The sequence below is a fragment of the Leptidea sinapis genome, chromosome 1, assembly GCF_905404315.1.
Source record: "Leptidea sinapis chromosome 1, ilLepSina1.1, whole genome shotgun sequence".
NCBI classification, from domain to species: Eukaryota; Metazoa; Arthropoda; class Insecta; order Lepidoptera; family Pieridae; genus Leptidea; species Leptidea sinapis.
In genome coordinates, this window is record NC_066265.1 from 29,483,302 (window position 1) to 29,501,360 (window position 18,059).

Genomic DNA, 18,059 nt, shown 5'->3' on the forward strand with positions numbered 1-18,059 from the left:
ACCAGTCATTCCATTCGGAAGTTGGGGTCTCCAAAAAAGCTGTTTTGTAGGCGTCAACAGCTTCTTCAGGTAATGAAAATCTCTGACCACGCAATGTATTCTTTGTTTTAGGGAAAGTATAGAAATCATTAGGGCTTAGGTCGGGGCTGTACGGCGGATGGTCTAATAATTCTATGTGCGCAGTGTGAGAACTCGCATTGTCGTGATGGAGGATGATGCGGCGGTTGCAGTTCTCTTTACGGAGTTCAGACACGACCTGCGGCAAACAAATGCTAGCATACCATTCTGCATTAACCGTTCTTTGTCCCTCAAGAGGAATAGTCGCAACATGGCCTGTTTTGGAGACAAACCTGGCCACCATTTTTTTTGCAACACTCCGTGAACGAACAATTTTTGTTGGCTTTAACTCATTTTCGAACACCCAAACTCGTGACTGGTTTTTTGTTTCGGGTTCGTACGCGTATATATCCAGGATTCGTCACCTGATACGATGTTGTATACAGCATTTGAGGATCCTGTGTGGAATCTTTCGAGAGTTCTGACGCACCAAGTAACGCGAGCCGCTTTTTGCTTTTCACAGCGCAAATGCGGTATCCATCGGGAAAACAACTTTTTTACACCTAATAGTTCATGCAAGATTATTTGTATTTGACTCATGCCAATGTCTAAAGTTGCCTGAATTTCGCGGTATGTCACATATCGATCTTCCTCAATCAGCTCACGCACATCATCAACGTTTTCTTTGGTGACTGCAGTTTTTGGACGACCCTGACGGGGATCATCACTGAGCTTGACACGTCCACGTTGAACTTCAGAAAACCAGCGATAAATTGTGGTTTTGGTTGGGGCTTCATCACCAAATGCAGAAATCATCCGGTCAACACACTGTTTTTGTGTTAAACCACTTCGTTAGTCATAATAAATCATCGCTCTAGAATTTTCTCGAGTCAATTCCATTTTCTCAACGACTAAACAAGTTTGGCAAGACCTTGTAACAAGACCGAAAATCTTTTTTTTAATAAATAAATGGCATTCGATTTTTAAAACCAAGGAGTTATCAATTAAGAAGATTTTAATATGACAGGAACAGTGGAAATATTCCATTCCCGATACTTTTAGTGCAGCCTATGTAATCATTATCTTAGCTGTTTTTTATTTCATGTTTCAATGTCAAATTCAACGTTAAAAACTTGGGCTTCACAATAACTCACTATAACACTATTAAGTCAAATTATCATTTTTGATAAAAATTAAAATGGTTCCTTGATCATCACATTATTTGTATTTAAAATTTCCTAACAAGGTACACTAAAAAGATGAAATCTCTAATAATTGGCACAGTCACATTTAGGTGGTATTGCGATGTGAATTGCTAATAGAGCCTAAGTGTATGTAAGTGCGTGTGTGTGTGGCCAGTGCTCGGTAGAAGGTGCGGTAGTGGGCGGGCTCCACGTGACCGCGAGCCGCGCGCAGTACCAGCAGCTGCTCGACACGCTGAGGTGGATCACGGACGCGCGCGCCGCGGAACAACACGCGCCCGACACGCGGCTGCAACACGAGGTAGTCTGACATTCATATTGATCATTTAAAATTCTATAGATAAAACTCAATATTGAGAAAAAATCTTGAATTTACTATTGGAGAGTTAATAGTTATTTATCTACACCCATGCTTTAAATCCTCTATTAAAAATTCTGAAACAGTTAGCTTATTGGCAAACACCCAATGTTCTTATAACCATTACATCATGCAAACGAGTGTTGTAATGTTGTACTGGATTTCATATCAACACTCCTATCTTTTTTTTTCGATCCCTTCATGCGCAAGGAGTTTCAACAGAGAGCCAAATTCTTATTGCTCGATGCGTGGTATCTGTCTGAATTTCAAAAAAAGAACATTTGCGTTTACGCGCGTTCCACACTACCAGAACGTCGCGCGCCGTAAAAAAGTAGGTTATCCGAATGCCCGCCATTTTTCTTCGATATTTTTATTGTTTTGTTTACAAAAAGTGAGCGATTCAATTTCAACGCTGCAAAAGAACATAATATTCAAGTGAATTTAAATTAGTGCACTTTACAAAATGTAAATGACTACTAAAATAAATAATTATTTCATTAATACTTAGTTTATTTGTAAATAATCAGTAATGGGTGGTTACTACTAGGTCTGGCTGTTTCAATGTTAGCAGTAAGCTAACAGTTTCAGAATCATTTAGAGGATTCATATTCTGGGTGTAGATAAAGTCTTGTATGCAACTGTTGATAATTAGGTATTAAAACACTTATGTGATACTATTATCACACTCGGCTTCGCCTCGTTTGATAAACCCACATTATACCCACATAAATAACTTATGCAACTGTTGTGTAATAAGGGGTATAAAAATACGAATGTGGGTTTATATAATACAATAGTAGTAGTGTACATGTGTATCAAAACATTGATACTTAATTATCAACTGTTTCATACGAGACTTTATCTACACCCATAATATCAATCCTCTATAAAAGATTTGAAACAGTTTACTGCTAACATTAAAAAAGCCATTCCTAGTAACCATAATATCATCCAAAGGAGTATTGTAATGAAAACGGATGATAATATAATGCTGTACTGAATTTCATTACAACACTCGTTTGGATGATGGAATGGTTATTAGGACGTTGGGTGTTTTAATGTTGGCAATAAGCTAACTGTTTTAGAATCTTTAATAGATGATTTAAAGCATGGGTGTAGATAAAAACCATAACAAGCCGCTAGATTATCAACATGATGGTTCTGTATGAAATGCCGACCTATTCAAAGAGAAATCCAGTTTCCAGAGAGTTTCCCCATAGAACTAAAATAATTGTTGGGTGCTTGATGTATGTATGTACTTGATTAGTGATTATAATATTTCTTTTTAGAGGAACAGCACGCTGTCAGAACCTGCGGTGCCTACGCTGCGGCTGGACCCTGCGGTACGTGCCGCCGTGTTAGCTGCTCCCCTCGCGCCTCCACCCGCTCCCGCCGGTCACCACACACCCTACATAGGTGACTATACAATTAGATAGCAACGACATTCTCTATCAGAAAATATCTTTGTCTATATGATAGTTTTTAGGATCGGCCAATTAATAAAACGATAATATGTTGCTCTGAAATAATAAAAGATTTATTTTGTTACTTTATAGTTTTAACACACAAAGTTTATAACATCACAATATTAATTATTAACACACCTGAAATAATAAAAGAAACGACATTATAGTTTAACAACATTAATACATACAAAGCATACAAGATTTTATAACGATACGACACTCGAACGGTTAGCTCAGTTGGTTAGAGCACCGGCACGGAACGCCGGAGGTCGTGGGTTCGAGTCCCGCATCGTTCATAAAATTTTGTTGTTTTTCAAATTTTATTTGTGGAATAATCTAACTGTTTCAGAATCTATAATAGAGGATTTAAAGCATGGGTGTAGATAAAACTTTTAAAAACACAGATTAGACACAGATTATATATAATAAAGAAAATAGGAATGTATTTTCTTTACATATCATTAGCATTATTTTATGACATCGAATAATGGAATTCTTTAGTTGCGTTCGAGCTGGCTGACTTCACCGTGGAGCTGCTGGCAGACCTGGGAGAGGGAGAGCGTAGTCTGGTTGCCCTCACGTTCAGAGAGTTTCACCTGCGTCATGAGCACCTGCACCCGTACGAGACCGCGTTACAGGTAGATTTCAATTTTGTAACATGCAGACGTCAAAAAATATTTGTTAATTGAGCGTGATATGAAAGGAACCCGGTGAATCTAGGTGTCGCTGTTCTCAATTACGATGGAAGATCTGAGCAAGGAGCCGGACTCACGGCACCGCCTGCTGATGGTATCGCACACGGCGCCCGGCCCGCCCAAGGCTGTCTTTGTCTCCAAGTCGTGCCCAGACTTCACGCGCCAGCCCGATGTCTATTCCCCGATTCCCGACGTGCCCGCACCCACTCGTGTGCCGTCGCTGCCCGCTCTCAACGTCCCCAACACACGAGAGGTATGGGTACATTATTTCTTATTATATTTAACTATGCGTATGTTTGTCATTTGTAATACATGGAAAAGATACTGGTCTTTGAGTGAAATTATGAAAAACCCCGTAATACCTATAGGAATAAAAAGAAAAACACGTGTATACTCCCATGTCTAACATATGGATGTCAAACTTGGGCTCTAACAGACCATCTCTCGGAAAAAGTAAAAGTGTGCCAAAACTATATAGAAAGAAGCGTAATTGGAGTTCGGAGACGAGACAAAGTTACGTTAGAAAACATAAAGAGTCAGACAAAATTCAAAAACGCACACAAGCTCTGTCAAAAGCAAAAGTGGAAATGGACTGGACACATTCTGAGGGAAGAGAAAGAGAAATGGACAAAAACCGTTACAGAATGGTATCCAAGAGAAGGGAAACGAAGTAAAGGTAGACAGATTAGATGGTGGGAGGACGATTTTAAAAGAATAGCAGGACCAGACTGGATGAGAGTAGCCAGAGACCGAATAAGGTGGAAGTCTTTAGAGGAGGCCTTTGTCGAGAGACAAATTACTAGTTAAGATAATTTAAGTTTTATTTATAAGAAAAAAAAAATTAAGTCACTAGTAATAATAAAGGCTATTTTATTTTTTTATTTATTTTATATGTTTGTCATTTACCGAGAATCATAAACTATATACAGCGTGTCCGTGAGAGACAGGAGAGTCGTTGCGGGCCGACGCCGCCGTGCTCACCTGTGTTGAGTGCCGAGGCTGAGTTTGGGCCGCCCGGGGATTGCGGGGAAGACAACCTTGTGTGGGTCTCAGTCATTACAAGACTCCCGCAGCATCCGCACGAGAAATCCAATCAGGTAAATTTGGCAACGTCAAATTATTTGATAACACGACAAGGTTAATTTTTAACGATGAAACAATTTGCTATCATGGGAAGGTTTAAAATTATAATTAGTAGTATATTTTGCTTGTCTGACTTAACATGGTTGACACTGAATAAATGAACTACTTGTTATTAACCTTGATTTTGCATTCACTGTGTTATTAATAAACGCGAAGCACTGTTACTGCAAATTTTAAACTTTTCTCTACCTTTGTCACTACAGAATTAGATGACAGGGAGAAATAATTTTAAACTTGGAGTGACTTTACACCACACAGATTTAAACATAGATGTTGGGTTTAGGTCGCAAAGGAAACCAAGGTTGAGTTCAACAGCTTGAAACTGGTGCTTAGCATTGACAGTTGGGTGGCTGTTCTCGACTTCTTCGGTGTTGTTGGGGATGAATCCGAAAGTGAAGAAAAAACGGAAGCCACGCACGAGAGGGAGAATAAAACTCAGAATTCAGGCGATACAAATACAAAAGACAAGGACGTTACAGGTATTCACAGGACTTGTATTTGGGTATTTTAGTTAAAGTAATTAGTTTCAAAGTTGGGGATAAAAATTAGTCATGTTAGTTTTTTATGCCATTCTGCTCAGGTTATAGAAAGTTAATGAATTGAAATATAAGCGAATTTGTTACATTGGTGGCGTATTCGCGATGTACTCTTTTGTTTGGATGTGTAATCCAGGATAATAGATGTGAGAATTACAAGTTGTTGATACTATACGTGGCATTCATGGCTATTTCACTTTATAATACCCGCGCATTGAGTCAAGGACATGCCCCCAACTTAGTGACAAGGGACAGATCCCGACAAACACTTAAAAATCATCAATCAAAAGTATCGTTTGCATAATGAGATTGCCTGCTGACGTCACGCAGACGTTAGTATGACAAGGTTTTAACCCTGTTTTTGAAGCGCGGGTTATATATATGATTATTACACAAATAAAATTTGAAAACAAAATTTTGTGAACGATGCGGGACTCGAACCCACGACCTCTGGCGTTCCGCGCCAGTGCTCTCCCAACTGAGCTAACCGTTCTAGTGACGTATTGTCATAAAATCTTGTATGCTTTGTTTATCTCTCAAGTTGTGGTTTCATCTACAGGATCTACTTTACAGATGATAACCTGCTCAACCTCAATATTTGCATATTAGGAAATTGACTTGCTATAGATGTCGCTCTTGTAAATCTATACAATTTGGGTTGTTTTTAAAGTGATAACCCTCACGTCTACGATTAATACACCACAGACTAGTAAATAAGAAGGACTCCGCGCCGTGATATTAGCAAGTGAAGCACCTTTATGCTAGTGTGTGTGCGGTTACGGGGTATACCAGTTACATAATTTTTTTCTCCCTTTAATAATCATATATCAAAAAATATTTAAATGTTATTGTGTTTATACTTTTCACAACGCACGACGGCATTTTGAAAATATTTTTTTGAGACGCAAACTGATCTCTCACAGACGATGACAATTCTCATAATGGCCGCCTATCGGCCTGTAGTAGTGTAAGTGTGTGCGTGGGGCTTATGTATTTACACGTTAATCGGCTTGTTTTGGTGCTACACTGTAAAGTGACACGGAGTCTTTATTTTTTTACACAAATAAAACTTGAAAACATTACATAAATAGAAAAATATTGTGGATGTGTGTGCAGACAGCGCGGAGGGGGCGGACGGGGCGGGCGGCGGCGAGGTGTCGTCGCTGTCGGTGGTGGTGCGGTCGCTGTCCGTGGTGGTGGTGGGCACGCGGGGCGAGGTGTGCCGCGCGCGCGTGGCCCGGGCCGCCGTGCGGGCGCGGCGCGGGCCGGCGGGGCGCCACGTGCGGGCGGCGCTCGGGGCGCTGGCGCTCACCGACCTGGCGCCCCGCGCGCCGCTGTGGCGGGACCGGCTGCGGACCACCACGACCAACGCGCTCACCTTACATTACCACCGGTCAGTGACAATGTTATAGTTGGACGTAGTTCTGCGGGCCGGCGGGGCGCCACGTGCGGGCGGCGGCGAGGTGTCGTCGCTGTCGGTGGTGGTGCGGTCGCTGTCCGTGGTGGTGGTGGGCACGCGGGGCGAGGTGTGCCGCGCGCGCGTGGCCCGGGCCGCCGTGCGGGCGCGGCGCGGGCCGGCGGGGCGCCACGTGCGGGCGGCGCTCGGGGCGCTGGCGCTCACCGACCTGGCGCCCCGCGCGCCGCTGTGGCGGGACCGGCTGCGGACCACCACGACCAACGCGCTCACCTTACATTACCACCGGTCAGTGACAATGTTATAGTTGGACGTAGTTCTGCGGGCCGGCGGGGCGCCACGTGCGGGCGGCGGCGAGGTGTCGTCGCTGTCGGTGGTGGTGCGGTCGCTGTCCGTGGTGGTGGTGGGCACGCGGGGCGAGGTGTGCCGCGCGCGCGTGGCCCGGGCCGCCGTGCGGGCGCGGCGCGGGCCGGCGGGGCGCCACGTGCGGGCGGCGCTCGGGGCGCTGGCGCTCACCGACCTGGCGCCCCGCGCGCCGCGGTGGCGGGACCGGCTGCGGACCACCACGACCAACGCGCTCACCTTACATTACCACCGGTCAGTGACAATGTTATAATTATAGTAGCGGACCCAACGGACGTTGTCCTGTACACACGTCTTAAATTTATTTTACCAGTGGGAGGATATTTGTTTAGCTGCGGTTGTCATTACTAGCATTAGTTCCGCAGACTCTCGCTTTATGGCCAACAGCGCCAAAATGGCGAATATCAAACAGGCACAAGAGCACTTTGACAGCCGCCAGTCCAGCGGTATATAGTAGAGGTCAGTGGTTGTTGGTGTAACTATCTGAATGTAATGAACCGTAATATGTCGGCAGACTGAGCCCTGCGGAGGCGGCGGCGGCGGGCCACGACACGAGCGTGGAGCTGGAGATGGCGCCGCTCACGTACGTGCACACGCGCCGCTTCGTGCTCGAGCTGCAGGCCTTCGTGAGGGACTTTGCTTTGCTGCGCCACGTCATCGTACAGGCGCGGCAGAAGGTTGGTTACACACTAAATTACCTACATGCTTTGCTGTTAATATTTAAGTTAGAGCACTAAAAATCTGGGCTATATTGTAAATAGCGAACATGGCTTATCTAATATATAAAATTCTCGTGTCACGGTGTGCGGAACCGAACTCCTCCGAAACGGCTTAACCGATTCTCATGGAATTTTGAGTGCATATTAGGTAGGTCTGAAAATCGGACAACATCTATTTTTCATCCCCCTAAATGTTAAGGGTGGTCCACACGAATTTTTTTTTTCATTTTTTTGACATTTTTTTTAAATTTGTTTGATTATTTGTCTGCATTAATTTCAAATTTTCACCCATCTACGATCAACAGTTACTTTTATATCGCGATTTTAATATCGGCAATACAACGTTTGCTGGGTCAGCTAGTATTATTATATTATCAATTGCGTCTGTTATATTATAGTCTAACAATTCGTTCATTTTAAATCAGATTACTGTAATTTGTGCATACGAGCACATATTAATAATATTATAAGGTTGACCTACATATTAACTTATTAATGATGAAATGAAACTAAACGGAGATTTGAGATAAAACGTCCAAAACAAGTGGAGTCATTAATGGTTTTCTATCGTAACAGTTGATCAGATCCGAAGCTCTTTGCTTTCCATCAATAAGATTCCTAATCCTAGATAGCTAATAGAGCCCTGAATCTGTTAAATCATATTTAAGCGAAAGAGTTCAGATAGTCGATGTAAATGGCAAACGGTCTTCGGGTAAACCTGTGGGAATAGGTGTTCCACAGGGTTCTATTCTCGGTCCTTCCTTGTTTCTTATATATATTAGCGATCTACCGTTTGTGATAAATGATAGCCATGAGATTGTATTGTTTGCTGATGATACTTCACTTATTTTTAAAGAGAAGCGACGTGCAGATATTGATGACGAGGTAAACAATGCACTCTCAAAGATAGTGCGTTGGTTTGAGACGAATAATCTGCACTTAAACAGTAAAAAAACAAATTGTTTACGGTTCATTACACCAAACACAGCGGAGGTACAAACCAACGTACTTATAAATGACCAGAGATTGGAGCTTGTGGACACTACGGTCTTCTTGGGTATCACGTTAGATAAAAAGCTTCAGTGGGGTCCACATATTGCCCATCTAGCAGATACACTCAGCTCTGCGGCATATGCAGTTAGAAAGATTAGAGAGTACATGAATTTTGCGACCGCTAGATTAGTGTACTTCAGTTATTTTCACAGCATCATGACGTACGGTATTTTACTATGGGGTCATGCTGCTGACATTGATATAGTGTTTGCTCTGCAAAAAAGAGCTGTTCGTGCTATATATGAGCTTGGTTATAGACAGTCTCTCAAAGAAAAATTTAAAGAAATAAATATTATGACTGTTCATTGTCAGTACATTTATGAAAATTTAATATACGTTCACAAAAATCGTCACCATTTTGCTCTTATTTTCATTATTAGTGATTTTCATTATTATAACACTAGAAATAAGGGATTGCTTGTAACTAATTCTAGTAGGCTTCATAAGATACATAATAGGTTTAAGGGTAAATGTATACACTTCTATGATAAAGTCCCAGCCACTGTTCAGGCATTATCTATAAATAAATTTAAATGTTTTATAAAAAATGGCTCTGTCGTAAATCCTATTACTCCACTGCTGAATATCTTAATGATTGGACAGCCTGTGACTAGATTGTGATTATTTTATAGCGATAGAAATGACTGTACAATATTGTATATTTTTATTGAAAAGAGCGCAAAAAAAGAATGCTGGGACAGTTTCTTGCGCCTCTTTTTCTCTCTCAGAGCGCCATTTGTTTCCGAAGCGGTAGTAGTATCTAGTAGTTATTAGAAATGACATCAAAAATAATTCTAAAGTAATTAATTTTGAGAAAATATTTGCCTTTTATGCCTTTCAATCACCAAACTGGGCACCTTAGTAAAATTCGGCAGCCTCTTGCATTGCTAGTATGAATAACTTAAGAAACTTATAGTAATAACTTGAGAAACAGTGGCTTCTTATAATATAAGTGTCGAATATGTCAGGTATCGAGTGTGGTCCGGGAGTCGAGCGCGGCGGAGCGCATGATGCTGAAGGTGCGGTGCGAGTCGCCCGTGATCGTGCTGCCGGTGTCGGCCCGCTGCCGCCGCGCGCTCGTGGCTGACCTGCAGCTGCTGCGGCTCACCAACCGCTTCCAGCGCGCGCTGTCCGGTACTGCTGCACTCACACATTATAGCTAAACGTTTTTTTAATGAAAATAAGGAACAACACGAGCAGGACGTTCAGCTGATGGTATTTGATACGCCCTACCCATTACAATCCAGTGCCGCTCGGGATTACTGAAAAACCCAAAAACTCTGAGCGGCATTGCAACTGCGCTCCTCACCTTGAGACATAAGTTGTCAAGTCTCATTTGCCTAGTAATTACACTAGCTACGGCGCCCTTCGGACCGAAACACAGTAATGATTACACATTACTACTTCACGGCAGAAATAGGCGCCGTTGTGGTATATAGCTATCCATAATGTAGTCGGCATCCGGTGCAAAGGAGCCTCCCACTGGTGTCCTAAAATAATTCCAAAGCTTACTAATTCGCTCTAAAAGTCTATTTTGAGAAATTAACTATATTTGTTACAAAAATTTTATTATTATCATTTTTGATAGCCGATTTTCGGATCTACAATTAATTCCATTCTGTTTTATTCGCCGTTTAGTGCAACTAAACATTTTGAATGATTCCTCGAAATAACTAATAATTGCTTCTATATTGTATGCTAATGATAGATGATGGCGAGTTATTGGACGTCCGCACGGTGGAACTGCAGGGAGTGTCAGTATGGTGCGCGGTAGGTGGTGGGAGTGGGAGTGGCGGAGTGTGTCGTGTGGGCTGCCCGCTGTTGCCCACGCCCACACACCTCACACTGCAGCTGGAGATCAACTGCGACACCACACATAACGGTAAACTAGACATTGCACCCACTGGGTACACATATACAGGATTGGCTATGACAATATATTTTTTATTTTCTTTTATTTATATGTTTAAGGACACTCAACGGGTTACAATTAAAAATTATTAAACAAAACAAAATAAGGTACTTGCATATTATTGTTAAGTAGTAGACCCACTTAGAGATGCCATTGTCAGATCTGGACCAAATTACAATGGAACCACCCAGCCAGCCGAAAGTTTTGAGGTAACAAAAATAAAAAAACATACCGACGAATTGAGAACCTCCTCCTTTTTTGAAGTCGGTTAAAGAAGAAGAGGGACAAGATATTATAAGATCCAACAAGCTGTAACAGTCAACTAGCTGGTTCTAGTACAATGAACAAATAACACACAATTAGAGCTAACAAAAATAAAATCAAAAAAACCTAAAATTACCTACACTCGTGTTATTTTCATAATATAGCTAATATTAGAAAAATGTGGCTGAATTGGATATTACATTTACGCCAACAGTACCCGACATGGCCGTGAACGGCACACTCACCACACTGCAAGTGGCACTCGATGCGTGTCAGTACCAGCTCGTACGCGGCGTGTTGGCACACAACCTCGGCGAAGCGTGTGCCGACCTCACACCAGAACCAGCGCCCGTGACGTCCTTCACGCCCGCTCAGCCCGTGTGGCGGACGTTCTCATTACATTTACATTTGCAGGTATTTATTTTTTAAAGAGCTTCTGTAAGACAAAAAGCTAGGTGTTTTGGTATAGTCGGTATATACTGCCATCTACCTGACTGTTCTGTTCAGTCAGATATACTTGGTTAAGATAATGCTGAATACGAGTAAATGGCCTTTTGAGGTTATCCGTGTTGAGGTGGGTGGATGGATCTTTTTTTTATGAAATAGGAGGACAAACAAGCGCACGGTCACCTGTTGTTAAGTGATCACCACCGCCCACAATCTCTTGCAACACCATAGGAATCACAGGAGCGTTGCCGGCCTAAGGTACCCATGTCGTATCGTCCCGAAAACACCGCACAAGGAAGTCATTTCCACAGCTTATTAATGAATCGTAAAGCTGGGTTTGTATTATCTTCTCAAAAACTTTGGCTATTAAGCATAGTTTAGATATGTTCCTGTAGTTTTAACATTTCTTTTAAATTTCGTAACACATTTGTTTTGTATATTTTTCTGGGATCATATTGTAGAAGCATATACATCGTTCAATAAAAGACTTACTAACTCGATTTAACCGAGAAGTAGGCATTACAAGTTAAAGTTTGTTCCTCGTGTTAACATTATGATTGTCACAATTTCTAGCAAGTTCCTTGATGTTCTTATGAACATTTAGAACATTATCAAGAATTAAGCAACTAAATACAATCCATTATATTTTAATACATGTAACTTTATAGAATCTGATTATATATATTATTTATTAATGCTTAGTATCGAATAATCAAGTACAGCAACATTGTTTTGTGTTTGTTTTTCAAGGACGTGCGTGTAGAGCTACGTCGGACGGACGCGCCCGCTCTTGCCTGCGTGCATTTCATCAAGTCACGATTAATTCTCGACTCGTACTCCGACACCAGTCAAGATATTGATCTAGTCTCGCAGGTAACATATTCGATCGATAAATTTTTATAAAGTTTTAGATGTAGAACGGTAATATTATTTTCTTTGCATTAAATTTCACACAAATGTGACATTAAGTTTTTATTAAGTGAAAATTGCAAAAATATTTAGAAATAATATTTTTTTGAAACTTAACTAAAATTTTTGAATGTCAGCTTTAGAGTAAGTTGGTGCGTTTAACTTGCAGGAGATCCTGGTGTGCGACTGCCGCTACACGTCGCAGCCGGCCAACCGGCGCGGCAACGTGTTCAGCCGCATCGTACAGCCGCTGCCCGACCACCCGCACACCGTGCAAGCCGAGCTGCACGCCAGGTGATCACCCTCACACCTTGGCACCCAACACAGTGATTATACTGACACCTCATCCTTAATAAAACTTATAACTTGGAATATTAATAGCACATCACTTGGATTATAGATTAGAAAAGATCCTCTTCAATTTTATTTCGCGAAACCAAGCTACAACAGCTATGTGTATATAACCGAAATTGTGGTGGTAAAGGCAGAAAAGACTATTTTCACCACACCTGCGCGGATTTTTTGACATCAAATTCAGAGGGCCGAAAAGAGCCCCAGAAAACATAGAAACAAAGGAACTTTCCGTTACAGGTGTGGTGAGAAATCGTGGCATTTTGCACGCGGATTGAAATGGCCTACTTCCCTCAATAGTGGCGTAATATACTATTGTGTTATAATTTTAATGTAACAACTTACAACACTTCTTTACACCGCGCTATTTCAGACATCTTGGATAAAGTACTTCAACATGACATGTAAGAGGCTTGCCACCTAACAATAATATTAATATAATATTGCAACTTAACAGTATAAATATATAATTTCAGTACAAAAATTTATTTTATATTACACTTATAAGAATTCAATCATAGTATTGAGTTTGTATGGAAAGGACGAACGAGCATACCAGCTAATGGTAAGTGATCACCGCGGCCCATACTCCCTTGTAACTCCAGAGAAATCACAAAAGCGTTACCGACCGCAAAGCGTTACAAAGCTTCGAGTAAACGTACAAGTGGGAAACCGAAATTTGGTATGTGGCGGGCGAGGATCGAACCGGGAGCTGCATGGTGAGAGTCACCGGTTCAACATTTGCGCCACCGACCTATTTTACGTTACAGTTGCATAAGAAGTAGTGTGGGTTGCGATCCCAATGTATGATCTAGTTATACAACGTCGCATACTATAATTTTTCTACGACTAGGTAATTTTAAATGAAACAAACATAAACCACAACATTTTTGATTTGCCGCTTCAATGGACTTGAAATATATTGTAAACATGCTTATCTCTGTTGAGTAGTTTAATTTACTTCAAGAAATGGCAAAGGTACAGCCAACGCGGGTCATGTGAAAATTACAGAATATTACTTAAGTGTTTACTGTAATTATTGTAACATGTAAATATTATGTTTGTAATATAGTATATACTACTTATTACCTAATATTTCTATGAATGTACGATACCTAGCCTAGAATTAGGAGTATTTGTCCAAAAAAAAACTGCGCTTTTCTGGCGATATTAAAGTAGAATATAGAGTTTTACAAACAATTAATAAAGTACGTACTTATATTAGTGATCGTGGCTGTGTATACATAAAAAATAAAAATAGAGGAATAGAAAAATATTTTATTAATATGGATTGGACGTAGAAAGGCAGCATTATGAATTGAAATTCATAATGGAGTTATAAGTATCATTTATGTTGCGTAGTGATGATGTTTTTTCAATCTTATGTCAATTGTTAAAGCTTTTTTTAACTATTATATCATAAAATATCGATACAGAAATTAAAAGAATCGTAAGTGAGCCTTGCTTGTTAACAGGAAACGTCCCGACTCGTCCGCATATACGATCATGGTGAACAACATGCGGCTCATGGCCATCCTCGATTGGTGGGAGCCGGCATCCCACTTCATCTTGCAGCCGCCGCCCGCTGCCGACGATGAACTGCCACCGAGGTATGCTCTTGTACAAAATAATTCGCTCGATAAAGCAGCAGTTTATCGTTATTGGATGTAAAATATTTATGCGAGGTTAGTAGCCTCAAACAACCAACAACAGAGAAAACTATCTTCATGAATTATCGTGTTCTGTTACGAAGTAAGAAAATACGCAATATTCCTCTTCAATGTTAGTACTTCGAGTGATAACTATGATGAAACTCATAAATGTTACTTCAGGCCTTGGTAATTGATTATTAAGGTAAATAATTTGATCAGTTCGGAGAACTTTGCTGAGGGTGCGGCCCCGGCAAGCGGGAACGGCGATGCGGAGCTGATGGAGCTGAAGCTGAACATCACGGACTCGCAGCTGGTGCTCGTGGAGGACGCGTCAATGTGGGACACCAACGCCGTCATACTGAAGGTAAACTGGATGCTAAAAATGTAATTTCATTTACAGAAATTGGAAAGCTGGTAATGTTTTTTCTACTGCATATTAAAAATTGGAAACTGTATATCAGAAGTGTCTTAGATTGTATGATGTATCCGTGAATGAGCAACATATTACGAGGGGAGGCTGATAAGTAATCTACCTAATTATGAAAGAAAAGACTTTGATGGCTAGTTTTTTTTTTATTTTTCTATATAGTCTCCTGCAAGTGAAATACACTTATGACATTTGCAAATAAGTGACATCATGCCGTTATAATAGTAATTTTTATTTTGCTCGTCAAAATGGTCAGTCACAGCCTCCTTCATTTCTTGGTCCATCGAAAATCTGCGACCCCTCAATTTTTTCTTTAAATCTTTGAATAAGAAATAGTCACAGGGAGCCAGATCTGGACTATAAGGTGGATGGTTAATTTCTGTGAAGCCGTTTTTGCTCAGGGCTGACCTCGCCGTTAAGGCTGTGTGTACAGGAGCATTGTCTAGTAAAATCAGAACACCTTTGCTGAGTTTGCCTCTCCGCTTTTCTTTGATTTGTTCACGAAGCTGGTCAAGCAAGTTTGCATAATATTCAGCATTCATTGTTGTATTTTTAGGCAAATAATCTATCATCAAAATCCCTTCGACATCCCAAAATACGGTGGCCATTAGTTTTCCAGCTGACGGCCGAACCTTGAACTTCCTTGGCGGCTTTTCTCCTTTAAATTTCCATTGCATAGACTCTTGTTTGCTTTCCGGATCCCACTGGCGAATCCAAGTTTCATCACAGGTCACAATTCGAGAGATAGTCTCTTCTTCTTTACCTTTGACCAGGTCTAGAAATGCCTGACAACATTCTACTCGCCTTTGTTTGTCAAAGGGGGTCAACATTCTAGGGACCCAACGCACGCTCACCTTGGACATGCCCAAATGTTCGTGAATAATTTCATGAACTCGTTCCTTGCTAATGCCCACATCTCTGGCTATCTCCCACTGCTTGATTCGCCGATCTGCAAGAATCAGGTTCTTCACCTTTTCAACATTATCTGCGGTAACAGCAGAAATTGGCCTTCCACTACGTGGGTCGTCTTCCAGGCTCTCACGGCCATGTTTAAATTGCTTCGACCAAAACTTTATGACGAATTCAGAAGGACTTGAACTACCAAACACCTTTAACATGCGCTCTCTGATCTGCGTAGGCGTATTTCCTTCTTTACTTAGGAATTTAATCACTGCTCGATGCTCAAATTTCATCATTTTACAATTTTCTTTCGACATGGTGAAATCAAAGCCGCGCCAAAAAAACAAAAGCAATCGAAAAAAAAAATAAGCGTCATAATTTTGAAAAAGGAATAAATATAGAATATGATTTTGCAGTGGCCAGTTCGATTTTCAAAACTTTCTTTAACAAAGTAGATTTTATATCAGCCACCCCTCGTATATGAAACGTTATCTCAAACTTGAACTCGTCATAAATATCAAATAATACAAATCTCGCAGTATGGCGAGTCAACATCTCCTGAGCCATCTTAGCGGAAATTATAATCAAGTAAACTCACAACATTTGAATAATTATGGATTTCCGCAAAATAACGCTTAATTCAATAAAAATACAAAATAAAATATACAGTACAATAGTCCCCTAGCCAACCAGTCTTCGTGGGGAATTCAACCATTACCAGAGGGAAATGGATAGATTTTTTTGCACCATGGAAATTCAAAAGATGTTATAGATTCTCTATAAGCTTAACTGTTCTCTAAGATTTTTGGACGTAGAACAACAAGACTATATATTTTTATGCTTTAAGACAGGAAAAAAAGGTCTTAATAGTTTGATAAAGAAAAAAATTAGAACGAATACGTAAAACTTTTCATGGAGCTGGAAAGGAGTATGTTAGGGATATAGAAGATTTATTTGATATAAGGAGTAACAAAATATCACAAAGTACTGCTGGACACTTCTCGGTTGACTGATAGAAGTTGGTCAAAACAACAGCATGGATCATGGGACAAACTGGCAAACTTAACAGTCGGTTGACTGACCCTACTCAGATTGCGACCAAGAACTGGCTACATTTGAGACTTTACCCAAGGATTCCATACCAAAAATTCAACTATTGACCTGCAAAACTCCGTTAAATTCTTACTTCCGTACTGTAGAGTGTGTGATTAGTTAGTTCAGTTTAGCTGGGCTGCTTACACACTTAGCCTCTTGATTGGGCCATTGTGCGTTTTTCTATGTCTTCTTACTCCAACTAGCCCAAATCATTCCAGAAGTCTAGCAGTCTTTTTAAGTTTCTGCAGGCATCCGGAAGCGATGCTGGTGATTGGAGTATTTGTGCCTCTTGTTCGGCCACACTACTGCACTCCATAAGCACGTGTTCTGGCCTTTCCTCTGCCTCCATGCATCCTCTGCACAAAGGGCTGTCTGTTACACGGTGACTACGCCTACAATTGTACGTATATTGTCCCTGTTTAGTCTCTCCAGGTTGCGGGCGAACCTCTTTGGGGGCACCGCAACCGCATTCATTGTTTGTCTGCAACCTTTGCTGTTACTCCATTCTGTTAGGTGGGATTATTCCGTTTTTTCTCGTTGCCATTTTTTTATTTGGGCCTGAGTTATGGGTAGCAGTGGCTCCGGTCCATATGCTACAGCTGATGAGTGTGTGATTACTATTGATTGTTTATTTATTATTAAAAGACTTATCGGAACGAAGTTCCTTATCGCGCGTTCCGAAAGGGGGCTAGACGGAAAAAATTAAGAACTAAAGTTGTAACGACACTTTTTATAAATAAATAATTGACAAGTAACAATTATTGACATATGACACATTTCTGACAAATAACATTTGACACATTTGACACATTTCTGACAGATTACATTGATTTGTTTATTTTATACATTATTATTTTTCTTGGTTTCTTCGTCCATTATTAAGACAGGCAAAGGGTTCAAGCCAATACAGCCGTATTCGTTAATATTCAATAATTTATTTCACGATTTTTACAATATCGTTCTTTCTACAAACGTAGAATAGCGCGACGAATAAATAATTTTAAGAATGGTTTTGTTACGCCAAAGAAGTATAACTTCTTGCGTGTATACATAAGTATACACACACTTTTTTTTATTTTAGACAGTGGAATTCAGT

The 18,059-nt window shown here is 40.8% G+C and overlaps 1 protein-coding gene across 1 annotated transcript in view; it reads left to right on the forward strand.

The window, feature by feature from the left end:
- The window catches only part of LOC126965054 (intermembrane lipid transfer protein Vps13D-like), a 53,079-nt gene that overhangs the window by 23,885 nt on the left and 11,135 nt on the right, over positions 1-18,059 (forward strand). The window contains exons 19-25 of the mRNA XM_050808502.1: positions 1,417-1,560; positions 2,907-3,033; positions 3,585-3,721; positions 3,804-4,031; positions 4,708-4,875; positions 5,205-5,400; positions 6,574-6,850. Of these exons, the coding sequence (XP_050664459.1) occupies positions 1,417-1,560; positions 2,907-3,033; positions 3,585-3,721; positions 3,804-4,031; positions 4,708-4,875; positions 5,205-5,400; positions 6,574-6,850 (1,277 nt within the window). The remainder of the gene's footprint in view (positions 1-1,416; positions 1,561-2,906; positions 3,034-3,584; positions 3,722-3,803; positions 4,032-4,707; positions 4,876-5,204; positions 5,401-6,573; positions 6,851-18,059) is intronic.